Source organism: Anolis sagrei, chromosome 3 (genome assembly GCF_037176765.1).
Source record: "Anolis sagrei isolate rAnoSag1 chromosome 3, rAnoSag1.mat, whole genome shotgun sequence".
Taxonomy (NCBI): domain Eukaryota; kingdom Metazoa; phylum Chordata; class Lepidosauria; order Squamata; family Dactyloidae; genus Anolis; species Anolis sagrei.
In genome coordinates, this window is record NC_090023.1 from 177,612,320 (window position 1) to 177,639,877 (window position 27,558).

Sequence of the window (27,558 nt, forward strand, 5' to 3'; positions counted from 1 at the left end):
GCATAGAAGTGAATATTGAAACCAGGCCTCTTCCAAACTGCCATATAATCCAGAGTATCAAAGAAGATAATCCATATTATCTGATTTGAACTGGATTATAAAACTCTACATTGCTATATAAAAGGTAGAGGTTTTCCCCTGATGTTAAGTACAGTCGTGTCCGACTCTGGGGTGTGGTGCTTATCTCCATTTCTAAGCCGAAGAGCTGGCGTTATCCATAGATATCTCCAAGGTCATGTAGTCGGCATGACTGCATAGAGCGCCGTTACCTACTCACATTTGCATGTTTTCGAACTGCTAGGTTGGCAGAAGCTGGGGCTGACAGCAGACGCTCACGCCGCTTCCTGGATTCGAACCTGCAACTTCTCACTGCTATACACCGCTATATACACTGCTATATAAGTCAGCTCAAAGCTGATAATCTGGATTTTGGGTTGTTGTAGGTTTTTTCGGGCTATATGGCCATGGTCTAAAGGCATTCTCTCCTGACGTTTCGCCCGCATCTATGGCAAGCATCCTCAGAGGTACTGAGGATGCTTGCCATAGATGCAGGCGAAACGTCAGGAGAGAATGCCTCTAGATCATGGCCATATAGTCCAAAAAAACCTACAGCAACCGAGCAATTCCGGCCATGAAAGCCTTCGACAATACATTCTGGATTTTATATGGCAGTGTAGAAGGGGCCTTAAACTAGAGCCATCTCCCCATTGTCAACTCCTCCACCTACCAACAAGCCACAGACACAACCCAAAATGATGGATTTCATTTCCACTTTGGCTTTTTTGGCCAAAAAAATATAAGTATTTCCTGGACTTTTGAAAGGTACAAGAAGTTAAACAATCCCAGTTAAATAGTCCATAATTGCCACATTTATCATGGCGTTTTGGAGATTGGGATAAACTTGGTGACTGAAAAGTTGATTGAAAATGGCATATTTTGGGAGATTTGGGGGACTGTAAGAATGGAAGACCAGAACAATGTGAACAATGGGCTGATTTTTAATGTGTCTGGTTGTTATTTCTCCCTTAGAGAATGAAGGCTGTCACAATAACAATGGGGGCTGCAGCCATACTTGCACTACTGTGGGCGACACCTATCAATGTGAGTGCCCACGGGGTCTGGTTCTGTCAGAAGACAAACACACCTGTCAAGGTAAGATAATAAGGATCTTTGCTGTTGACCCAGGACAATGCTACCACGAAGCAAATGCATTGTTTTTCCTACTCTAGGAGAGCTGCAAGGCTTTTTAAGAACAGTTTCCATACAGCTGAAGTCACTCTCTTTTCTGCAGATCAACTCTGTCGCTTCCAGGTCTGGTATGAGTTTCGGGGCAAGACCCCACTTGGGTCTTAGCCGTGGTCCTTCACTTTTTTTGACTGTGTTTCCCTCCCTTTATAAAACAATTCTCCTCTGTCATATTGACCCTCACAACCACACTTCATGTTAGCTGGCTCAGAAGGTGGAATTTGGGATCATCAACAAGAATCCACATTAAATGAAGAGAAACCTTTATTAGTGACAATTGACTATTTAGAGGGGAAAGGGGCTTTGCTATCATGGGCTACCTGACACGGGCATTGAGAAAGTGATGTATGGGGAGAAACGAAGCCAAGCCACAGCCATCTGTCTCATAAGTCAGAAAGCAACAGAGCACACAATACAAAAAGGAAACTCACAAGGAAACTCTAAAATGCCTTTTTCTATATCTTTCACCCTAATGCGAAATACCATATATTCTGGTGTATAAGACTACTATTTAACCCAAGAAAATCTTCTCAAAAGTCAGGGGTCGTCTTATACACGGGAGTCGTCTTATACGCAGAAGTAGCCTTATGCATGGGAGTAGTCTTAGATGTGGGAGTAGTCTTATACGCCAGGAGTCATCTTATAGAGCAGGTTCTGAAACTTCCAGTTCAGATTGGAGAATCTGTGGTTGCTGCATATCGTGGGGGGAGCTCAAAAATGGCAGTGGCCGCGTCCCTCCCGTATGCAGTGACTGTATGAAAGCATTAAGGGTGACGCTGTACAAGTACAGTAGAAGAAAATCAGGATTCGTGGACTTAATGCGGTCCCGATGGTGAGGTGAAGGGACGCCTCACTGGGAAGGTGTAAGTGAAGGGCGGAGCAAGGTGCAGGCATCCGGGGCACCCGGGGTATGGAAAAAAGAGATAGAGTGGCTCTGGGCCCAGAAAAACACACCTCTTTTACCTATCTGGCCCGCCCTTGTATCCTATTATAGAATCATAGAATCATAGAATCATAGAATCAAAGAGTTGGAAGAGACCTCATGGGCCATCCAGTCCAACCCCCTGCCAAGAAGCAGGAATATTGCATTCAAATCACCCCTGACAAATGGCCATCCAGCCTCTGCTTAAAAGCTTCCAAAGAAGGAGCCTCCACCACACTCCGGGGCAGAGAGTTCCACTGCTGAACGGCTCTCACAGTCAGGAAGTTCTTCCTCATGTTCAGATGGAATCTCCTCTCTTGTAGTTTGAAGCCATTGTTCCACGTCCTAGTCTCCAAGGAAGCAGAAAACAAGCTTGCTCCCTCCTCCCTGTGGCTTCCTCTCACATATTTATACATGGCTATCATATCTCCTCTCAGCCTTCTCTTCTTCAGGCTAAACATGCCCAGTTCCCTAAGCCGCTCCTCATAGGGCTTGTTCTCCAGACCCTTGATCATTTTAGTCGCCCTCCTCTGGACACATTCCAGCTTGTCAATATCTCTCTTGAATTGTGGTGCCCAGAATTGGACACAATATTCCAGATGTGGTCTAACCAAAGCAGAATAGAGGGGTAGCATTACTTCCTTAGATCTAGACACTATGCTCCTATTGATGCTCCTATTACCGTGTGAACCCAAGATCCAAGTGACACCAATCCAAGTTTCTGTAGCACAGAAAGGCAGGTGGACTGCCAGTGTGGAGACTGATGCAAAGTTGGGTTCATTTTGCATCTTGTCTATTGCAAAGCTGAGGCACAGGTGTTGTACACTACAATATGGTCACACATTGTGAATGACTAACATCCTCTGGTGTCATGGTATGCTGTTGTAGTGTTTGATGGCATCAGAAAATCCAGAGCTAGCACAGTTCAAAACAATTTCAGGGAATCCAGTTCAGTCCCCAGCCCTAGAATTTTGTCCAGTCCTGTTGTAATAGGATATTGAGCCCTGCAGTTAATAGTGTTTCAGCTTAATTTGAATCTCTGGTTGAGTGATATAAACACACATTTTTGTTCAAGAGGATAATATGTGGAGGGGTCAAGCATTACTCTTTATTAAGCAAATCAAAGTTTATAACCACACATACAACATTTTATTAGGATTTAAAGTATAGACCTGGCTTCCAATTGCAGGAATTTATTTTTTTAATTATTTCTAATTACGGTAAACTCATGGTGATAAAGTAGTTAAGAATGACAGCAGTTAACCACAGCAATTTGTCTGTATCATATTAATACATACGCTTTACAAGTCTTCTGTAAATCTATATATATAAATCTGTTAGGTTGGTTCAACGGGACAGCAAAACTCCACAACCCCCCAACGAAACTGCACCAAAATTCCCATGCCCATAACACAACCCACAAGGTACAAACATATCTACTCAAAATGAAAAACAACACAACAACACACTCACAAAACGGCAAAACAACAAAACTCAAAAAAAACCCAACGAAACTTAACCAAAATTCCCATGCCCATAACACAACCCACAAGGTACAAACATATCTACTCAAAATGAAAAACAACACAACAACACACTCACAAAACGGCAAAACAACAAAACTAAAAAAAACCCAACGAAACTTAATCAAAATTCCCATGCCCATAACACAACCCACAAGGTACAAACATATCTACTCAAAATGAAAAACAACACAACAACACACTCACAAAACGGCAAAACAGCAAAACTCCACAACCCTAAAACGAAACTTAACCAAAATTCCCATGCCCATAACACAACCCACAAGGTACAAACATATCTACTCAAAATGAAAAACAACACAACAACACACTCACAAAATGGCAAAACAACAAAACTAAAAAAAAACCAACGAAACTTAACCAAAATTCCCATGCCCATAACACAACCCACAAGGTACAAACATATCTACTCAAAATGAAAAACAACACAACACACTCACAAAACGGCAAAACAACAAAACTAAAAAAAAAACCAACGAAACTTAACCAAAATTCCCATGCCCATAACACAACCCACAAGGTACAAACATATCTACTCAAAATGAAAAACAACACAACAACACACTCACAAAATGGAAAAACAACAAAACTAAAAAAAAACCAACGAAACTTAACCAAAATTCCCATGCCCATAACACAACCAACAAGGTACAAACATATCTACTCAAAATGAAAAACAACACAACAACACACTCACAAAATGGCAAAACAACAAAACTCAAAAAAACCCCAACAAACTTAACCAAAATTCCCATGCCCATAACACAACCCACAAGGTACAAACATATCTACTCAAAATGGAAAAACAACACAACAACACGCTCACAAAATGGCAAAACAACTGAGCATGCGCATTGGCGCCCAGCCGCAAGTTCCCTGGCGCGCGCACACAGCCTTCCGGCCAACGTTCCCTCTGCGGAAGCCATGCCCACTCTAAGCCCTGCCGCGCCGCTTCCCGCACACACACACACCCTGCCGCACGCACACACACAACCCCACACTCCATCACTCCCCCGCCGCCGCACACACACACGCAACCCCACGCTCCATCACTCCCCCCGCCGCCGCACACACACACGCAACCCCATGCTCCATCACTCCCCCCGCCGCCGCACACACATACTCAACCCCACGCTCCATCACTCCCCCCACCCTGGGGGAATGGGAGAGGTGTCAGGTCCCAGAGACAATGCATTGCATTATTGTTATGCAATTGCATTATTGTTATTGTTATGATGGTGGTGAAATAAAAGGAAATAAAAAGTGAAAGAAGGAAGCAAACAGGGAGGGAAGAAAGGCAAAGGAAGAAAGGGGGAGGGAATGAAGGAAAGAGAGAAGGATGAAACCAAGTAGTGAAAGAAGGAAAGAAAGAAAGAGGTAGAGAAGGAAGAAAGGAGAGAAAGGGGGAGGAAAAGGGGGAAGGAATAGGTAGGGACCTCTCTTTCATAATAGTCCAGATATCTACCTCAACTTTGATAAGTTTTACTATAGGCCACAGCAACGCGTGGCAGGACACAGCTAGTTACTAATAAACATTAATGCCCCAGTTGTGTTCGGCATATTATGGTAAATGATATGCTGAACACATAGGAATAATTTACTTTTTAGAAAGCGCTGTTGAAATCACATATTTCTGGGACAGCTGCACAGAATCTGAAATAATAACAACAGCAACAAAAATTGCCAGAAAAGCAACAGCGAAAAATAAAGTGTAGAGACATGGAGTCTGAAGATGACTTATCCTCGGAAAAAGTGGCAATAGTAAATGGGTCCAAGTGGGATAAGAGCCTCACCGAGTCCCCATTGAGGAGATGGAGCGAGGTACAAATAAAGTGTGTGTGTGTGTGTGTGTGTGTGTGTGTGTGTATATATATGCCCTTCAGGGAGAGAAATAGCAGGAGGCTCATGAGGAAATGCTGCCAATGCCACTTCCCCCAATCTGTTGTCATTGGTGGTTTCACCAGCCTGCCTAATGGTAGGGACACTTTTACTTCAGATCCCCAAGTCTGCTGCTGTACTTTGGCTCTCAGACCTTGGCAAGAGAAGATAGACCAGGACAAATACATAGGGACGACCGAAGGCAGAATTGCCCAAACACGAATCAAGGAACATGAATAGCACAGCAGACTACTTCATCCAGAAAACTCAGCCATAGCAGAGCACCTGATGAACCAACCTGGACATAGAATATTATTTGAGGACACCAAAATGCTGGACCACTCGCACAACCACCATGTCAGACTACACAGAGAAGCCATTGAAATCCACAAGCATGTGGACAATTTCAACAGAAAGGAGGAAACTATGAGAGTGAACAAAACCTAGCTACCAGTATTTAAAAAGACACTAAAATAAAAGCAATAAATAAAGAATAACACTCAAAAACAGGGGAATTCCAGACAAGAAACATTCAGGGTCAGCTAAGCACCTCTCAGGAGCCCCCAGTGACGCAGTGGGTTAAACTCCTGTGCCGGCAGGACTAACAGGTTGCAGGTTTGAATCTGGGGAGAGCATGGATGAGCTCCTTCTATCAGTTCCAGCTCCTCATGCGGAGACATGAGAGAAGCCTCCCACAAGGATGATAACACATCAAAACATCCGGGCGTCCCCTGGGCAACGTCCTTTCAGACGGCTAATTCTCTTACACCAGAAGCGACTTGCAGTTTCTCAAAGTCACTCCTGACATGACCAAAAAAAATCACCTCCCAACAAAGTATCCCCCAGACAGCAACCAGGCAGACCTTGAAACCACAAGGCCATTAAATGCTAATCAAGATAGCCAATTGCGAAATTCACATCTGCCTCAAACAGACAAGAGTTCTTTCTCCCACCATGGACTTTCCACAGATATGTAAATCCCACTTTCCTAGACCCCTCAACCTCTGAGGATGCCTGCCATAGATGCAGATGGAACATCAGGAGAGAATGCTTCTGGAACATGGCCATACAGGCCAGAAAATCCACAGCAATGCAGTGATTCCAGCCATGAAAGCCTTCGACAATACAAATAACATCATTTGTTGTGTATTTTCTTCCCTTTAAAAATGCTTCGAAGGGAAAATACATATTTCCTGAGGCTGTCGCACTTGATTAATGCAAGACAGGCTCTGAAACTGGGATCCAAGCAGCAAAAGAAGCAGTGGGTGTACTCATTTATCAAAGAGTTCATTGAGCAACTTAATAAACATCCTAAACCAAGGCTGGGAGATGATCAATTTGTCTATGCAAAGTTATCTGTCTGCCAGGCATTATTGGAAATGGTTTCCAAATTGCACCTCTGAGGCTCAGATTGTAACGTTTATCTTCTTCTTGTCCTTCCCTCCTCCAACCGGGTTTGCACTTTGCTCTTTGGTAGGCTATCTATCTATGTCGTCTTTCGTTTGTGTATATTACCAGAGCAGAAATAACCCTTGCTTTTCATTGTCTTCTTTTGGTCAAAACTGCAGCCTTAGTGGAGTCCGGAGGGAGGCACACTTCCAGGAATATTACTTTTGTGCGTTTCGGTGTGAGCGCATCAGCATATTGTTTTCTTGACCAGAACTATTCCCTGGGGTGGGCAGATGATTTTGAAACAGATTTCAAGCTCGAACAATAACATTTTATATGAAGGAGAGTATGAAAAAAAAGTGCCTCAAGGTGCTCATTTTATATCTTGGATTTCAAGAAGTCAGGAATCAATATATCAAAATGTGGATGCAGGCAACACCTGTTTCTACCATTCTGAAAAAAGCCAGGGAAATTAATGTCTGCTTAGTGCTGCATTGTTAACAAGATTCATAAATCCACAATTTCCCTGTCTGAAAATAATTTAAAGTCAGCTCATTCCCCAAGCTTGAAATTGACATGTCAGCAAAACAGTGAAGACTATTTTTCAGAGAATTCCTGAAATATGTCTGGAAACACTGTCTTATTTCTCTACCCCACTGAAATGTTTCTATGTAAATAGTAATGGCAACCTAGAAACCCGGTGCAAATTTGGAATGTGGGTACTAGGCATGGTTAGGTACTGTCGGAATCTTTGTAATTTGGAATAAAGTCGGGGGAAAACCTTTTGAAGCGATTTCAAAGTTTTTAAGAAAATCGGAAGTTCCTTTGCTCTTCCGAAGCAGCTTGCATGCTGGGATGTGCAAATCTGTCACTCCTTCTCACCTGTCACCAAGGAGGCTGTCCAAACCTTGAACCGGTGCTTGGCTGCTATGTCGGACTGGATGAGAGCTAACAAATTGAAATTGAATCCAGACAAGACAGAGGTCCTACTGGTCAGTTGTAAGGCCGAACAGGGCATAGGGTTACAGCCTGTGTTGGATGGGGTTACACTCCCCCTGAAGATGCAGGTTCGCAGCTTGGGAGTGATCCTGGACTCATCGCTGAGTCTGGAACCCCATGTCTCAGCGGTGGCCGGGAGAGCTTTTGCACAATTAAAACTTGTGCGCCAGTTGTGCCCGTACCTTGGGAAGTCAGATCTGGCCACAGTGGTCCATGCTCTTGTTACATCCCGAATAGATTACTGCAACGCACTCTACATGGCGTTGCCTTTGAAGACTGTTCGGAAACTTCGATTAGTCCAGCGTGCGGCAGCCAGATTACTCACCGGAGCGTTATACAGGGAGCATACCACCCCTCTGTCATGTCAGCTCCATTGGCTGCTGATCCAGTTCCGAGCACAATTCAAAGTGCTGGTTTTGACCTACAAAACCCTATACGGTTCCGGCCCAGCGTATCTGTCCAAATGCATCTCCTTCTACGTCCCGCCTCGGAGTTTAAGATCTTCTGGGGAGGCCCTACTCTCGGCCCCACCTCTATCACAAGTGAGATTGGTGGGGACAAGGAGCAGGGCCTTCTCAGTGGTGGCCCCTCGCCTGTGGAATTCACTTCAACATCCCTCCTCTATTTTAGAAGGAAACTAAAAACATGGATATGGGACCAGGCCTTCGGGTAATCTGGCAGATAGACAAAGGACAATGACAACTAGAATTGATAGGATTTGACAATGTGGAATGAATTTACGGATTCTGAGCTGGCGAACGTTGAGCATTAGATTGGTTTTATTTATTGTGATGTATAATTGACTGTTTTAATTGTTTTATAATTGCTGTTAATATATGTTTTTATTTTATTGTTTGTGTTGGCATCGAATTGTGCCTTTTGTAAGCTGCCCTGAGTCCCCCCTCGGGGGTTGAGAAGGACGGGGTAGAAATGCGCGAAATAAATAAATAAATGCTTGCCTCCCAGCTAATGAGGGGAGAAGTTTTGGGGATGTGATAGGTGGGGTTTCAGCATGGCAGCCATCATGCTATGTTAAATACAGCATATGGCTCAGAAACCCATTGTGAGCCCAGGAAGGGAAGGGGGAAGAGAAAGGGTAGGGAGGTTGTGAAGGGAGGTTGGAAGAAGAGTGGTTGGAAGTGCAAGATAAGCAGAGAAGGGCTGGGAGCAGGGCTGTTGCTTGCCTGCCTGCCTTGCAATTCGGAAATTTCAGAAAGTTCCGAAATTTCTTTTGTAAAAATTCAAAATTCTTTTCCGAATTGAGCCATCAGTGCCCCCTACATCCAAAATGAGTTTTGAACCATTTTTTTTTAATCAACCAAGCCTAGTGGGTACACGTGTAAAGTTTCTGTTGATGCCTCTATGGCAGGAGTGTCAAACTCATTTTCACCTAGAGCCACATCCGTCTTACATTGCCTTCAAATGGCATGTTGTAATTGTAAGACTGTATAAATGTAATGAGGTTTCTCTGGCACTGAAAACCTTGAAGGCCATATGCAAGGGATGAATGAAAAGGTAATGCCTCCACCTTTGTATTTATTTATTTTATTTATTTATTTATTTATTTATTGCATTTATTGACCGCCCCTCTCAGCCCGGAGGCGACTCGGGGCGGTGAACAATAACAAAAAGACAGTGTACAGCGAGTCTAGACATACAAACCAGACAAATACAACACAACATATACTTATACTAAAAATCCGCTTCGTCAAGTCCTGGGGTCATAGCCAAAATTCGTAGTCCTAATTCATTCCAGTGTCAATTAACTATACTCAATTGAAGGCCTGCTCGAAGAGCCATGTTTTTAGGCCCCTACGGAAGGCCATCAAGGAGGGCGCCTGTCTAACTTCAGCAGGGAGAGTGTTCCACAGCCGGGGGGCCACCACCGAGAAGGCCCGCTCCCTCGTCCCCGCCAGACGTGCCTGTGAGGCGGGCGGGACCGAGAGAAGGGCCTCCCCGGATGATCTCAAGGCCCTCGTGGGCTCGTAGGCCGAGATGCGGTTTGCAAGGTATTTTGGGCCGGAACCGTTTAGGGCTTTGTAGGATAATACCAGCACCTTAAATTGGGCCCGGTAGCAGATCGGCAGCCAGTGGAGTTGGGACAGCAGAGGCGTTGTATGCTCTCTGCGTCCAGCTCCCGTTAACAACATGGCTGCCGCGCGCTGGACTAGCTGAAGCTTCCGGGCCGTCTTCAAGGGCAGCCCCACGTAGAGAGCGTTGCAGTAGTCGAGGCGGGATGTGACCAAAGCGTGTACCACCGTGGCCAAGTCAGACTTCCCAAGATACGGGCGCAGCTGGCGCACGAGCCTGAGCTGTGCAAACGCTCCCCTGGTCACCGCTGAAACCTGGGGCTCCAGGCTCAGCGATGAGTCCAGGGTCACACCCAAGCTGCGAACCTGCGCCTTCAAGGGGAGTGCGACCCCGTCCAGCACAGGCTGTAACCCTATACCCTGTTCGGCCTTGCGACTGACCAGGAGTACCTCTGTCTTGTCTGGATTTAATTTCAGTTTGTTCGCCCTCATCCAGACCATTACAGCGGCCAGGCACCGGTTCAGGACTTCGACGGCCTCCTTAGTAGCAGGTGGGAAGGAGTGACAGAGTTGGACGTCATCTGCGTACAGGTGACACCGCACCCCGAAACTCCGGATGATCTCACCCAGCGGCTTCATGTAGATGTTAAACAACAAGGGGGACAAGATGGAACCCTGAGGAACGCCACAGGTCAACGGCTGCGGCGTTGAACAGGAGTCCCCCAATAACACCTTCTGAGTGCGACCCTCCAGGAATGACCGGCGCCACTGCAGAGCAGTGCCCCCAAGGCCCATCCCTGCAAGGCGCCCCAGAAGAATACCGTGGTCGACGGTATCGAAGGCCGCTGAGAGGTCCAGGAGCACCAACAGGGACACACTCCCCCTGTCTAGCTCCCGGCGCAGATCATCCACTAAGGCGACCAAGACCGTCTCGGTACCATGTCCCGGTCTGAAACCAGACTGTGCCGGATCCAGATAATCCGTGTCTCCCAAGAATACCTGGAGTTGTGAGGCCACCACGCTTTCCATGACTTTGCCCAAAAAGGGGAGATTGGAAACAGGCCGAAAGTTGTCCAATTTAGTGGGGTCAAGTGATGGTTTCTTCAACAGCGGCTTTATAATAGCCTGTTTTAGGCTCGCTGGAATCTTGCCCTCCCGAAGGGAGGCATTAACCACCACCGTTACCCACTGGGCCAATCCCCCTCTGGCCTCCTTAAGAAGCCAGGATGGGCAGGGGTCTAGGATGGACGTGGTGGGCCTCATTCCTCCAAGTATCTTGTCCACATCCTCGGGTTTCACAAACTGAAAAGAATCCAACAAAAACTGACAAGCAGGTGCTTGTGTCACATCCACGGAGACTGCATCTAATGTGGCGTCCAGCTCAGAGCGGATCAAAGCGACTTTGTCTGCAAAGAACCGAGCAAATGCTTCACAGCGCGCTGCCGAGTTGTCAGGGCTCCCACCCGTGGGAGGAGTTAAAAGACCTCTGACAACCCGGAACAACTCCGCCGGACGGTTTTTTGCATACGCAATAGTGGCCGCAAAGAAAGTTTTCTTTGCGGCTTTTATTGCCGCGGCATATGCCCTCAAAAAGGACACAAACCGTGTTCGGTTTGACTCGTTTGGGTCCGATCGCCACACGCTCTCTAGAACCCTCTTCCTTCGCTTCATCGCTGCCAGCTCCTCAGTGAACCAAGGAGCTGGTTTAGCTCGGTTACTTGAGAGGGGACGTTCCGGAGCGATCTTGTCAATAGCCCTGGTCATCTCCCCATTCCAGAGAGCGACCAAGGCCTCGACATTATCACCTACCGCGGTGGCGGGAAACTCCCCAAGAGCCATCAGGAATCCGTCCGGATCCATAAGCCTCCTGGGGCGGACCATCTTAATGGGTCCTCCACCCTTGCGGAGGGTAGGGGGCGCAGTGAGCCTAAATCTAATCAGGAAGTGGTCGGTCCATGGCAACGGAGAGATGGACAACTCCTCCACACCGCCACCCTGCTCCCATCCCTGACAGAAAACCAAGTCCAATGTGTGTCCAGCACAGTGGGTGGGGCCAGTTATTTGTTGGGACAGCCCCATGGTTGCCATGGCAGACATGAAGTCCTGAGCCGCACCTGTGAGGGTTGCCTCGGCATGGATGTTGAAGTCCCCCAGCACAAGGAGCCGTTGGGACTCCACAGCCAGGCTCGAGACCACCCCCGCTAGCTCAGGTAGGGAGACTGTAGTGCAGCGAGGTGGACGGTACACTAGCAGAATCCCTATTCTGTCCCGGTCACCCACCCTCAGGTGGACGCATTCGAAATTTGTGGTCTGCGGGATGGGGCTCCTGGTTAGATGGATGGAATCCCTGTAGACCACTGCGACCCCGCCTCCCCGTCCTCCGGCTCTAGGTTGGTGTTGCACGGAGAAACCTGGAGGACAAAGCTGGGAGAGATTTACGCCCCCCGCTTCATCCAGCCAGGTCTCCGTGATGCACGCCAGATCTGCCCGCTCCTCCAGGATTAAGTCCTGAATCCAAGTTGTTTTTCCGTTGACAGACCTGGCGTTCAACAACACCACCTTCAAGCCAGAGGGCCCGCTCACCTGGTTACACCAAATTCCCTTAGGAGACCTATTGGGAATAGTTAATTTGGGAAAGCGGTCCGAATTAGGCCGAATTCGTGGTCTCCTTCTCCCGCATCTCCTCCTTCCCACCACGACCTCTATGGGGGCCCCTCGGCTAGTGGAACATCTCCCCCCCTCCATGCCGCAGTTATGAGCCATAAGAGTATTTTCTCCTATGCTTGTTAACCTTATTAGTTCTTGCCAGCATCCCCCCTCCCCCTCCTCCCCCCTCCCCACCACACTCTCAATCCCAGGCTCCGGGCCACCTCTTCTTCCGCCCCCTCCACCACACCAGAGCAGTGTAAACAGTATCCAAAAGGGGGCAGGGGGCCACATGGGTAGCGGCGATTCGGATGGTGGTATCGATATAGCCAGTTCTTAAAGTGCAGGTCTTAAAGTGCCAATTCTTGAAGTTCTTAAGTTCTTAAAGTGCAAGAATATCGGGAAAGGTCCGTCAATAATCAAGAATGATCGTAAATCTCTTAGCAGCAACACACATTCAACATTCGACACACATTGATGAGTGCTAGATCTAAAGTGCTCTACTTAACGGTAAAAGTGCGGCACAGAGGGATAGGGAAGGGGTGAAAGTGCTGATGCAATCTAGCAGCAAATAGCAGGCGCCTGGGTGTTCTAAATCGTTCTTATTACAATGATAGCAATGACAACAGGACTACCGGATAGTGCTAGTTGATAATTATACGACTACCCGTATGCGATAATGGTGGTAATTAACTAAAATTGCTATGACCCCAATAGGACTTAGACGGTTGGTAAATCAGCGGATAGGCTTCCGGAGTTGATATCTCGGGGGTGGGGCAGCATAGGTGGTTATTCACACTTGCTCAGTAGAGCACTCGGTCTCTCCTTCCGACCAGTTAGTTGGTACTAATGCAGAGGAGGCCGGCCCAAAAACCTACATGGGCCAACTCGAGGTCTACACAATATTAGATCTACACAATATTAACACAAGGGCCACACAATATTAGGCCAGCGCCAGGTGTTTACACAGGTCTACACAATGTTAAGGCTACACAATCTGAGCACAAAGGTCTACACAATATTAGGCCACAATCTTGTGGCAAGGTGGCAAGTCAGTTGGCGATAGCCGCGATGGAAGGCGGCCGCACTGGCGAGGTCACCCCGGTCGCTGCAGTGATGACAGTAGGACGACAATCGCGATGGAGAGGCGAGGCGTCCAAGGGGCTGCAGCAGGCGGCTCAGCCCAGCAGCTCCGCGATGGTCCGGCTGCGGGAGGGCAATGGTGACCGGAAAGGCGAGCGCCCAAAGAAGCCCGACAACGGCCCACGAGGCCCAGCAGCAGCGGCAGCCGCAACGGGCCACGCCCAGGCCGCAGCGGCGACCAGGCCAAACAAGGCCGCAGCGGCGCCCCGGCCAAACAAGGCCGCAGCAGCGGGCCAGTCAAGCCGGACGCCAGGCAACGCCCGCCCCGGCTCGGCAGTTCAGCCGCGATTCAGCGCTTCGGCGGCTTCGGCGGCGGCAGCAGCAGCGGCCGCAAACGGCAGGCAGCTCAACGACTCACCAGCCCTACGAAGCCAACAGCGGCGGCGGCAACAGCGGCGGTGACAATGGCGGTGGACGATGGGCTGACAGACAGCCCGGAGATCTTCGAATAGTGGCCGCAGCGGTGGTACAAAGCCAAATGGCCGCGGCGGCAGCAGCAGTGGCGGCGGCAGCGGCGGTGGGCCGACAAACAGCCGAGAAATCCACCCACAGTCTGGCGGCCTCTGTAGCGGCAGCAAGCAGCAAGCAGCCCAATAGTGGGCGCCAAGATGGCGGTTCCAGCGGCTCCAGCAGCAAGGTGGCGGACGGCAAAAGCGGCGAGAGCGGCAGCTCAGCCCGGGGGCAGCCCTGCAGGGTCGCCCAGCCACGGCAGAGCAACGATATTCGCCGCTCCTCAGTGGCCAAGTTCCCCAGCCAGGTTGAAGGTTTCCACGGCTCCGCGTCTTGGGTGTTGCAATGGCGGCGGCGGCGTTCACAGCGCTCGCCCGCCCGCCTCCGTCTCCGCCTCCTGGTCTGCACTCCCTTGTGCTCCGGTCCTCCGGACCTCCGATCTTCCTGGCCCAATGGTGTACTGGCCTTCACGTCCCCCTATTCTGATGGTCGTAGGGGGTGAGTACTCCAGGGATTCCCCTGGATTGCCTTTCTTTAGGGGCGCAGCTCCGCGTTGTTGCTGCTGCCCGCCATGGCCGGAACCGGAAGTTTGTAACTCCTCAACAGATAGCAGTACTGGAACTGTAGCAGACTCTTGCAGTGTGATGTACTCTTGTTCAGGATTCTAGGCAGACAGACTTTTTCAGGGATGCTGTAGTTGATTTTCCCTGTACCTTCTCATAGGTTGCATAATGATGCTATTTAGTACAGCCAATTGCTTCACAAGCACAAACACAACCTTCTCCCACTTTGATTCGTGTACACAACTGTTGTATTGATGCCTGCAGTACAATTGGATGTGCAACAGTGAGGTTCAAATTAACTATGCTGTCATATGTTTGGGTACACTAAATGTGCATAGGACTTTTACCAAGGACATTTTTAAAAAAACAACAACACAGGCTCACAATGTTCAAGGTGTTGTCTTGTTTTTGCTTTCTAAATCTGAATAGATGACTACTATAATGCTCTTCTCTTTTTCAAAACCTACATAGGGTACTATGGTGCTCATCCCAAGCTTAAATGTGTCTATCTGTGCACTAGAGGTGTGCATTTTTCATTAGTCCTCATAAGTCATATCAAATTTGTTAAATTAATACTTACGAGGCAATATTTAATTATTATTATTTATTTACAGCATTTATATTCTGCCCTTCTCACCCTGCAGGGGACTCAGGGTGGATTACAATGTACACATATATGGCAAACATTCAATGCCAATTAGACATACAATGTATATAGACATACAGAGAGGCTATTTAACTTTTTCTGGCCGCCAGGGAAGCTGTTGCTTTCATTGTACATCTGCAACACTGATGAAGTACTTCCGCATTCCCCACATGCTTTGCTGGAGTGCTTTTTGCTGGAGTCTTTCTATGGCCTCATAAATTATTTAATTAGCCACCCCACACATAGGTAGTACCTAATTTTCCTACTTGACAGATGCAACTGTCTTTCGGGTTGCAAAGGTCGACAACAAGCTACACAAAATTGGCCAGAAGCTCACTCCGACCCGGACTGGCTTCGAACTCATGACCTTCTGGTCAGAGTGATCTTAATGCAGCTGACACTCAGCCAGCTGTGCCACAATCCCGGTGCAACATATCCAACATGTGGGTGTGGCCCGCGCCAAAACTTAAGAATCAAAACTTACCCAATACTTTTTTGTTTCATCCCAATAGCTGTAAAATGAGGGAGAAAGGAACTTCTGAAGTTTCCTCAGTTATCGTAATTATGCGCAATTACTATAACAAAAAGTAACGAAATTTTGTTACTCTCATTATAGTAACAAAATTTTCATCAACTATACTTTAGAACAGTGTTTCTCAACCTTTCTAATGCCGCAACCCCTTAATACAGTTTCTCATGTTGTGGTGATCCCCAACCATAAAATTATTTTCATTCCTACTTCATAAATGTAATTTTGCTACTGTTATGAATCGTAATGTAAATATCTGATATGCAGGATGTATTTTCACATTTTGCACGAATACCTGATACGCCCAAATTTGAATGCTATTGGGGTTGGGGCGGGGGTTCATTTTGTCATTTGGGAGTTTAGTTGCTGGGATTTATAGTTCACCTATAATCAAAGAGCTTTCCAAACTCCACCAGCGACGTAATTGAACCAGTCTTGGCACACAGAACTCCCATGACTAACAGGAAACACTGGAAGGGTTTGGTGGGTTTTGACCTTGAGTTTTGGAGTTGTAGTTCACCTACATCCAGAGAGCACTGTGAACCCAAGTAATAATGCATCTGGACCAAACTTGGCAAGAATGCTCAATATGCCCAAATGTGAATATTGGTGGAGATTGGGGAAAATAGACTGTGACATTTGGGACTGGTACTTGCTGGGATTTATAGTTCACCTCCAATCAAAGAGCATTCTGAAGTCCACCAACAGTGGAATTGGGCCAAACTTCCCACACAAATCCTCATGATCAAAAGAAAATACTGTGTTTTCTGATGGTCTTTGGTGACCCCTCTGACACCCCCCTTGTGACCCCACCAGGGGTCCCAACCCCCCAGTTTGAGAAACGCTGCTTTAGAAACACTTTACAGATTAAACACCAGTGCCTCATAATTTTGTAATGATTTGGAAACATTTTTAATCGATCACACATGCCTACAGTGTGCACTAGACTGAATGCAACCAGTTCCTACAAATATACAAAATATGCACACTATCAAGAACCCTGCAATAAAAGCCAAAAGCCAATTACACACATACATATAGTTTATTAATACAAAGTAATTAGGTAGGCAAATTATAGTTCTCTGCACACCTGCACATTCATTGTTAAGTCATGTGTTGTATTACCTAAACAAGGTGAAAATACTCTGAAATTAGGGCTTTATCACACAAGTTTGTTATGTCTTCACAATCCTGTTAAAACAAACCCAAACATATGCATCTCAGCAATGCACATCAGTCATTTTTGTGACTGAAGCTGGCATATATTGACAAAATGTCTTAAAGCTACTTACTCCATTTTTCTTGTACTTGTTTTTCTGTTGAACATTTACTGCTTGTTACACTGTGTTGCTTTACAAATGTGAAACCGGATGGTGCCGTCTCATTGTATAGCATTGTAACAGAGCCACCTCGTAAGATGTGTGCCGTTCTTCACCTTGTGCACAGGGCTTAATTGTAAGGCTCTTCTTCCAGCAGGCGGATGTCACAGTTGTGGCTCTAGCAGTTTGATGACAACACTCTGCTGTGACAGGTGAATTGGTGCTAACAAAATGTGAAAACTGTTATCGCAAATACCTGGGGGGAAACACTTCATGGCCTTAACAAATGGCACAATTATGCTTCCTGGTTTGAGGAAGGTTGCTGGGTCACACACACTGATTAGATGCCACTGTGATGTGTGTCCAGAGGTAGCATCAGTCCCTCTCTATATACCTTCAATATCTCAGGCTACATTCAAATCCCGCTTGTGTGGGGATGTCTGGAGGAGGACATGCCCTCTATTGTACGACCACCACACTAAGCAAGTTTTGTGTGTTCGGTGATTCAGCTGGATAATGTGTCACATTCATATGTTTTGTCATTTGGAATGGCTCCTATAACTATTGGAGTCACAGTTGTTTTCTTTTCTCAGAGGCATCGAGTCTCAATACTTGTTTTATCTCTTTTTGATTTTGATTCTGTTTCTCAGAATATTTATAATCCAAGTTTTCCCTTCTTTGTCTGTTTGGTTCTTAAAACCCCAAAGGATTTGTTTGTCTGTTTGAATCTTAAAAGCCTCAAAGGATTTTTACACTAGCATTTTCAACAACTGTTTTAGACTTATGCTCTCACTAGTTCTTTGTGGGTAGTAAATCATGGCTAAAATTCACAGTTGTTGTCATGAATTCATAAGGTAGTTTTGAAAAATGGAAATTTCCATAACCTTTTGGAGATTTTATGAACTTGGGAAAGTTATGACCTTGTTAGAAGTCACAACCTTTTGAAAACGATGCCATATCCTGCCTGCTTCTCAAGCTCGGCTGGCGGGGACGAGAGATAGGGCCTTCTCAGTGGTGGCTCCTCGGCTGTGGAACGCCCTTCCTACAGACATTAGACTAGCACCATCTCTAATGGTATTCCGCAAAAAAGTGAAGACTTGGCTGTTTGAGCAGGCGTTCCAATAATTAGTGCAATGATTGGTTAATGAACACTGGAATGGAACATTGGATGACGAATCTGGAACATGTTTTTGATGACGAGGCGACAGTGAATGGGTATTGTAGTAACTGTTTATTAATTGTGTAATGTGTTAGGTTGTTAACTGTTTCTATACTGTAGCACTGAATTTTTGCTGTTCGTATCTGTTGTGAACCGCTGTGAGTCGCCTTTGGGCTGAGAACAGCGGTATATAAGTAAGGTAAATAATAATAATAATAATAATAATAATAATAATAATAATAATAATAAATAGCCTTTTTGAGAAAATGGCATTCACCCAGCATTCATGCAAGGCAACTAGGTTTTTGAGCTGTTAAACTGATGTACCTAGGTATGTCTTTAACTGTAAGGGACAAAGATATGCCAATGCACAAAACACATATACGAGGGTTGAATGAAAAGTAATGCCTCCACCTTCGTTACTTGGATTTGGATGGGAATATTTTAATAAATCAAACGCAGAAATAATCCTTAGAACAGGGGTCCTCAAACTAAGGCCCGGGGGCCAGATACGGCCCTCCATGGTCATTTACCCGACCCTCGCTCAGGGTCAACCTAAGTCTGAAACTACTTGAAAGCAAACAACAACAACAATCCTATCTCATCAGCCAAAAGCAGGCCCACACTTCCCATTGAAATATTAATAAGTTTATATTTGTTAAAATTGTTATTCATTTTAATTATTGTATTGTTTTTAAGTGGGGTTTTTTTGCACTACAAATAAGATATTGGAGTGTGCATAGGAATTCATTTATATATTTTTTATAATCCGGCCCTCCAACAGTTTGAGGGACGGTGACCTGGCCCTCTGTTTAAAAAGTTCGTGGACCCCTGCCTTAAAATGTGCTCTCTAACTACCACTATTCACTTTTCAACCTAATCACCAGACAATTTGATATATTTCTGCCAATGATGAATAAGTTTTCTGAAGCCGTCATGGAAGAAGTCGAGACACTGTTTCCACAACCCATCGTGCACAGATCTTCTGATAGCCAAGCAAAGCAATAATGTGACCCACACGTTGTTGTGAAATGCCAATTATGCTTGAAATTTCTTTCTGAGTAATACAACGATCATCCTGAATCAATCTGTCAACATTTTGCTTGTGAAACTCGGTGGTTGCTGTCATAGGATGTCCAACTCTTTTTTGTCATGCAAGTCAGATGTCCCCACCTCAACATCTTTAAACTTACTTGCCCAACGACACACCATACTCACATCAACACAATCACCATAAGCTCTACGCGGGGCTGCCCTTGAAACTCCAACTGGTACAATGGGCGGAGCCAGGCTCCTTAGTGGAGCAAACTATAGGGAGCATACAACGCCCCTTTTAAAACAGGTTCACTGGCTGCCAATAAGCTGCCGAGCCAAATTTAAGGTGCAAGTTATGACCTAAACAGTTTGGGCCCGCCTATCTTCGCGATCGCATCTCCTTCTATGAACTGGCGCAAACTTTAAGATCTTCCGGGGAGGCTCTCCTTTCGCTCCCACCACCATCACAAGCACGGTTGATGGGGACGAGAGAGGGGGCCTTCTCGGTGGTGGCTCCCCGCCTCTGGAAAGCCCTTCCTAGAGAAATAAGAGAGGCCCCATTACTCCCCTCCTTTCTTAAGAGCCTGAAGACCTGATGGTTTAAACAAGCCTTTGAGCTCAGCCCCAAATACTGTTGAATATGGCCATATTTTTTCTACCAGTTACCCAGCTTGCTTTCTTCTATTAGGCCCGGAAATGAACAGCCATAGACTCTACCAAATTTCCCGGGCCCTCTAAAATTGCACTAGCCTCGGCCCAGCCTTTTAAATTGCCTTGAACAGGCAGGATTATTTTAAATATATATGTGCTATTGTGATTTTTATGCTTCTATTATCTTGTTAATTTTATGTTCATGCTGTTTTCTTTGTATGTATTGATTATGTTACTTGGAAACCACTCTGAGTCCCCTCGGGGAGATAGAGCGGTGTATAAATAAAGTTCTGTTGTTGTTGTTGTTGTTGTTGTTGTTGTTGTAAGGAACCAGACTCCAACAGGAGCTTTCTAGTCTGGAGGCCCTTGGTATATTAAGGATTAGAATTTTAAAGCAATAGTAAGAGCTACAACTACTGTATTACTGAGTCATCATAAAAGTACCAATGCCATGCTAGGATCCCATAAATACAAGCTCAGCACCGCTGAGCTGACACCCCGAGGGGTGGAAATGTCATTGCACAGAAGACAGACAACTCTTTTGGGAATAAAAGCAGCTGAATTTAGAGCTGAAAATGATAATCACCTTCTACAAGTAGGCAGATCAAAGCAAGGTTTCCATAGGGCAAGCTGAACATGTTTCGGGAAGCATTTGCTGTCGGTGATACAGGCATGAAAGGAGGGCTCAGCTACTTTCTCTAAGTTTCCTCTCAAAGCCATGCAATATTCTTAATGAGATTTATTCTTTCTTACAGTTCCAGTCCTTTGCAAATCCGCCACCATAGAGGTCAACATCCCAAAGGATCTGGTGGGAGGCATGGACCTGTCGCTTCTCAATGGTTCCTGCAAAGGTGTATCCAATGGCACACATGTCAACATTATTTTCTCCCTGAAATCTTGTGGTACCACTATCAGCGTACGTAGCCACAGCAATATCTTTCCTCACTGTCTGAAATGGTTTGTGTCTAGTAGGCATGGTTAGGTCCAGTTGGAACTTTCATTATTCAGAATAAAGTCGGAAAGATTTCCTTTTTGAAGCGATTTTGAAGTTATTAAGAAAACCCGGAAGTCCTTTGCAATTTTGAAGCTTTTTCGCCATTTTTTTAATGACTCATGAAGTGAGTCGGAAATGATTGAATGATTGAGCTTCCCCCTTATAACTTGCTTCTGTGACTTTAAAACTGGCTGGCTTTAATGGCTTGAGGAAGAAGCGGAGCAAATCCATGCTTCTCCCTTACAACTCACTTCTGTGACCTCAAAACTGGCCGCCTTCAATGGCTTGAGGAAGAAGTGGAGCAAATCCATACTTCTCCCTTATAACTAGCTTCTGTATATTCGATAACCTGCTGTATTAGCAAGGTATGCCTGTGATATTCAAGAAAAACTAGTTTACTCTCTTTCCATAACTATAGATTGACAGCTGAAATCTGAAATATAAGAGCCCTTTTCTAAAGAACTACCTGCCAGCCACTACAGATCTTAAGATACATCAGATACATTCATTTACAACCAAATCTTTGCAAATATATGGAATATGATTTTTTTTCACCAGCAAAATTTCTAAGAAACTGGACTCTGATCCAAGCAACACATTATACCTTTTTTCCCTGCATTGTTATAGATTCTCACAAAAGCCTGCTTAGAGCCAAGTTATTTTTTCTGTTTTTGATTTCTCTGCTCATTTAATTTCACAAGAGTTTCTCTTCTCTTTGGTTACAGATAGCCAATGACAAAATTGTTGCCACAAATATGGTGACTGGCTTGCCGAAACAGACCCCAGGCAGCAATGGGGACATCATTGTCCGCACTGGGAAGCTGTTGATCCCTATCACTTGTGAATTCCCTCGCCACTACACCATCTCAGAGGGCTACATCCCCAACATCAAGAGCTCGCCACTGGAGATCATGGGCCGCAACCAGGGCATCTTCCCATTCACCCTGGAGATATTCAAAGACAATGGGTTTGAAGAATCCTACGGGGATGCTCTCCCCACTCTTAAACTCCGAGATTCTTTGTATTTTGGGATTGAACCTTCAGTGCATGTGAGTGGACTTCAGACCTTGGTGGAGAGCTGTTTTGCGACGCCAACATCCGAAGCTGATGAGGTCCTGAAGTACTACTTAATTCAAGACGGGCAAGTTTTGCTGCATTTCTTTTCATTAACCTGACATTCATAGAAAAATAGAATCATAGAATCATAGAGTTGGAAGAAACCTCATGGACCAGCCAGTCCAACCCCCTGCTGAGAAGCAGGAAAATTACATTCAAAGCACTCCCACCAGATGGCCATCCAGCCTCTGTTTAAAAGCCTCCAAAGACGGAGCCTCCACCACACTCCAAGGCAGAGAGCTCCACTGCTGAACAGCTCTCACAGTCAGGAAGTTCTTCCTAATGTTCAGATGGAATCTCCTTTCTTGTAGTTTGAAGCCATTGCTCTGTGTCCTACTCTCCAGGGCAACGGAAAACAAGCTTACTCCCTTCTCCCTGTGACTTCCTCTCACATATTTATACATGGCTATCATGTCTCATCTCAGCCTTCTCCTCTTCAGGCTAAACATGCACAGCTCTTTAAGCCACTCCTCATAGAGCTTGTTCTACAGACCCTTGATCATTTTAGTTGCCCTCCTCTGGACACTTTCCAGCTTGTCAATGTTGTTGTTGTTGTTGTTCATTCATTCAGTCGTATCCGACTTCGTGACCTCATGGACCAGCCCACGCCAGAGCTCCCTGTCAACAGTCACCATCCCCAGCTCCTTCAAGGTCAATCCAGCTTGTCAATATCTCTCTTTAATTATGGTGCCCAGAATTGGACACAATATTCCATGTGTGGTCTAACCAAGGCAGAATAGAGGGGTAGCATGACTTCCCTGGATCTAGACACTAGACTCCTGTAGATGCAAGCCAAAATCCCATTGGCTTTTTTTGCAACCACATCACATTGTTGGCTCATGTTTAACTTGTTGTCCACGAGGACTCCAAGATCTTTTTCACACATACTGCTCTTGAACCATGCGTTCCCCATTCTGTATCTTTGCATTTCATTTTTTCTGCCTAAGTGGAGCATCTTGCATTTGTCACGGTTGAACTTCATTTTGTTAGTTTTGGCCCATCTCTCTAATCTGTTAAGATCATTTTGAATTCTGCTCCTGTCTTCTGGAGTATTGGCTATCCCTCCCACTTTGGTGTCATCTGCAAACATGATGATCATGTCTTCTAACCCTTCATCTAAGTCATCAATAAAGCACTTTTTCTGCCCAGGATAAGTTCAAGCACAGTGCTGGGGGGTACAGAAAGTGCCAGCTCTTCCCAGAGGCCAAATGGCTCTTGGCAGGCAGAGAAAAAATAGATTGCCAGACAGAAAAATCACCAGCTGTCATGACTACCCAAGCAAAACGACTCACTTCATGAAAAAGGAACCAGAGGGAACCATTGGGCAAGCAAAGGGATGACTTATAACAGCATTTGCAGGGGGCATTCTCCTTGTAAATATAATGGTTGATAATCAATTTGGTGTCTGTAGTTAAGGCCATGTGCCCTTCTGCGTGGAGCAGCTGGTGACCCTCCATTCGACTGTATTCAACCAATTAGTACAAGTGTAATCTTTAGTGGGTGGTTTAATCTGTGGGTAGCTTGCCTAAGGCCAGAAACAGCACACAGAATATGCTGGAGTTTTGTTTAGCTGCAATGAGCTGCTTTCAGACCTCATCCCCATTAACTTCAGGGCATGTATCTCATATGATGTTTTCTCTTATCTGGAGATCATTCATGTCATAGTTGTTTCCAACGCCAAGGCTGCTTCCGGCAGCAAAATGGATCTAACCATGGGTGCAGTCTTCTGCTTTCTGAGGTCAGCTTTCTGGGAAAACCTCAGATCCCACAAATTAGAGTAAGGGCAAATGAAGGAGAACACAATCAGGTAGCTGTTTCTCAAACAAAAAAAATGGTTAACAACTAGCAACCTATGCTGTTCATGCAAATATATGAAAGCACTGGGATTGTGGTGCAGCTGGCTGAGTGTCAGCTGCATTCAGATCACTCTGACCAAAAGGTCATGAGTTCGAAGCTAGCCCGAGTTGGAGTGGGTTTCCAACCAATTGTGTAGCCCGTTGTCGACCTTTGCAACCCGAAAGACAGTTGCATCTGTCAAGTAGGAAAATAAGGTACCACCTTAAAGTGTGGGGAGGCTAAATTAACTGATTTATGAGGCCATAAAGACTTCAGCAAAAGCATGCGGGGAATGCGGAAGTACTTCATCAGTGTCGCAGATGGACGATGAAAGCGATAGCTCCCCTGGCGGCCAGAAAAAAGTTAAATAGCTTCTGTCTGTCTGTATATGTTGTATGTCAAAATTGGCATTGAATGTTTGCCATATATGTGAGTCCCCTGCAGGGTGAGAAGGGCGGGATATAAAAGCTGTAAATACATAAATAAATAAATAGTTCCAATAGTCCCTGAGAGTACCACAAACTGGGGGGGGGGGGGGGATATTTTCCAGCAGTGGATGGCTGAATTTGTGGATACAGAATCCATACCTATGGAGGGCCATCTTAGATCCTTCTGGAGTCTGGTCATACTCATGCTCATAAAAGAACAACGTATTAGCAATGCACCATCACACCCAGACCCTATAAAAATAGAACGAAGATGCGCTTCTTTCTTTGTCTGGGTGGACCATGGGGTCTTTCTTTGGAAGCTTGAGATTTTCAGCAGTTGAGGCTACTTCAGTCTTTAAACATCGAAACAGAATATTTATTTCTCAAAGTCCTTGCAGACTTGGCACAGCTTGGCAGAGTTACAAACAAAACGGTCAATTGATGAAGCAATAGAGATGATCTTTCTTTCCTTTCCTTGAGTTACTGAGGCAACTTTTTCCCCAAAAGGCAAATAAGATTCTGGAATCTTTCACCCTAACCCTGAGCTGCTCTGGTTAGAAAAAAGCAGGTTTTTTCCCTATCTATAGCTCAAGGTTAGCTTTGGAGATGAAGTTATGCTCAATATATAACTCAATACCTGTTCTACCTATCTATCTCTATAGTACTCAATAGCTTCTCTATCTAAATCTCAATATGCTTCTATATAGCTCAATATTACTCAATACTAAATTTATCTATCTATTTCTCAATCCTATCTCAATCTTCCTACCTAGTTCTCAATCATTCTTGTAATGGTTTTTTCAAAGTTACCTGTTGACCAACAGCACATCTGAAGCTTTCTTTCTCAACTGAAAGAGGCAGGGAAAATTCCAAAATGGAGATCTCAACCCAGGAGAAAAGGCGGTCCCTAGACCCAAAGAGATACTTTTCTGAACCAATAGCTGCAAAGGAGGCCTGCAGACTGGCTTTCCAGCCTCTAATAATGTTAATTTTAGAGTGCAGCTAAGATTGTAGCAACTCTGGGTAAATGCAAAGGAACACTATCCCATGCAATTAAAGATAATGCAAATGATGCTCCTGGAAAACGGAACAAGCAATGTGTTGTTAAAGGCTTTAATGGCCAGAATCACTGGATTGCTGTGAGTTTTCTGGGCTGTGTGGCCATGTTCCAGAAGCATTCTCTCCTGATGTTTCACCCACATCTGTGGTAGGCATCCTCAGAGGTTATGAGGTCTCACATTAACACAATTTTCTCACATCAATTTCTCACATTGATGGCATGACGGGACACGAGTCAACCACTTTTTTGCCTTCTTTATCCTGCAGAGGGCATCTAGGCCCTGTAAAATGTGGCTAAATATAGTGGGAGAAACTTTGATGTGCACTGGATTGCCAGTGTCAAATAGGTTTGAAATTTTTTTTTCCAAACCTTCAAGTGACTAATTTAATGTAAAAAAGGTAGCCTACAATCCTGCACTCCCTGCACAAAATTACTTGTGAGTAAGGTCTAAGTAAAACACTGAGCTGTGAATGCACCTGACGTCTCTTAGAACAAAGCAGGTTAGTATCTGATCAATTCTGTAAAGATGGGAGAGGAAGCTACGGAGCCATAAAAATGACCTTGTAGGACATTTTATGGCAGTCAGGCTGTTCTTTTGCCTCTCCCCATTAGCTGGACCAGTGTGCCTGTTAAGAGAAATCAAACTTTCAACTAAGTAGATAAGAAAGTAGATTGTCTATCAGGAATTGGTGAATTTTCTACTGCATCCACGGCATTCCCCGCATCTACCCAGCTTGTAACTCGATCGAAAAAAGAGATCAGATTAGTCTGGCATGACTTGTTTTTGATAAATCCATGTTGACTATTAGTGATGATCGCATTTGTTTCTAAGTGTTTGCAGACCACTTCCTTAATAATTTTTTCCAGAATCTTGCCTGGTATCAACGTGAGGCTGACCGGACGGTAGTTGTTTTGGTCATCCTTTTTTCCCTTCTTGAAGATTGGGACCACATTGGCCCTCCTCCAATCTGCTGGAACTTCTCCCGTTCTCCAAGAACTCTCAAAGATGATTGCTAATGGTTCCGAAATGACTTCCGCTAGTTCCTTCAATACTCTTGGGTGTAGTTGATCTGGCTCTGAGGACTTGAACTCATTTAGAGCGGCCAGGTATTCCTGGACGATTTGTTTCCCAATTTGGGGTTGGATGTCCTCTAATCCCTCACCCACTCCATCTTGCTGAGGTTGAAGATGACTCTTTTTGTGAGAAGACCGAAGCAAAGAAGGCATTAAGTAGTTCTGCCTTTTCCCTGTCAGCATTGCCCCATCTTCTCCTCGAAGAGGCCCTATTGCCTCCTTGTTCTTCCTTTTTCTACTGACATACGAAAAGAAGCCCTTTTTATTGTTTTTAATGTCCCTGGCAAGCCTGAGTTCCATGCAGTAATGGCGCTCCATGCACTCATGCTGGCCACATGACCTTGGAGGTGTCTATGGACAATGTCGGCTCTTCGAATTAGAAATGGAGATGACACGACTGGACTTAATGTCAGGGGAAAACCTTTACCTTTACCTGAATGAGTAATTCAGTGAGTTACCTTTTGGACTACAGTATTTCCAACAATCTGTAGGGTGATAAGAATAACAGGTAACATAAATAAAGCCAGAACAGTCCAGTTCTTACCAGATGCTTGAATAATTGCTTGTTTTTCCCATTCAAAGGTCAGCCCTTCTTGAAGACTAGCTGTAAAAGTCTTGTGGCACCTCCAACATTAGCAAATTTATTGTGACATAAACTTTGGATAACAGAAAAAACATCAATCACAGCAATATATTTTCCCTGCCTAGGTGAATCGACAATGGAAACATAATTTATTTCTACATGGCTGTATTTTATTTGGGAAAAAATGAACGGCTGAAGATCTGCATTTATCAGCCGGGATGGGGAACCCCTTTCTTCCCACTCCTGTCTTGGATAAACAGTTCATAAGCTGTTTATTCCAAAAGTCCAAGCATGAAGGATAATCATATCCAAGAGACAA

General features: G+C 45.3%; 1 protein-coding gene across 1 annotated transcript in view; it reads left to right on the forward strand.

Annotated features, from left to right (window-relative positions):
* Window positions 1-27,558, forward strand: part of OIT3 (oncoprotein induced transcript 3) — a 70,695-nt gene that overhangs the window by 37,685 nt on the left and 5,452 nt on the right. Inside the window, exons 5-7 of the mRNA XM_060768818.2 lie at window positions 1,030-1,152; window positions 20,904-21,064; window positions 21,868-22,283. Coding sequence (XP_060624801.2) covers window positions 1,030-1,152; window positions 20,904-21,064; window positions 21,868-22,283 — 700 coding nt within the window. The remainder of the gene's footprint in view (window positions 1-1,029; window positions 1,153-20,903; window positions 21,065-21,867; window positions 22,284-27,558) is intronic.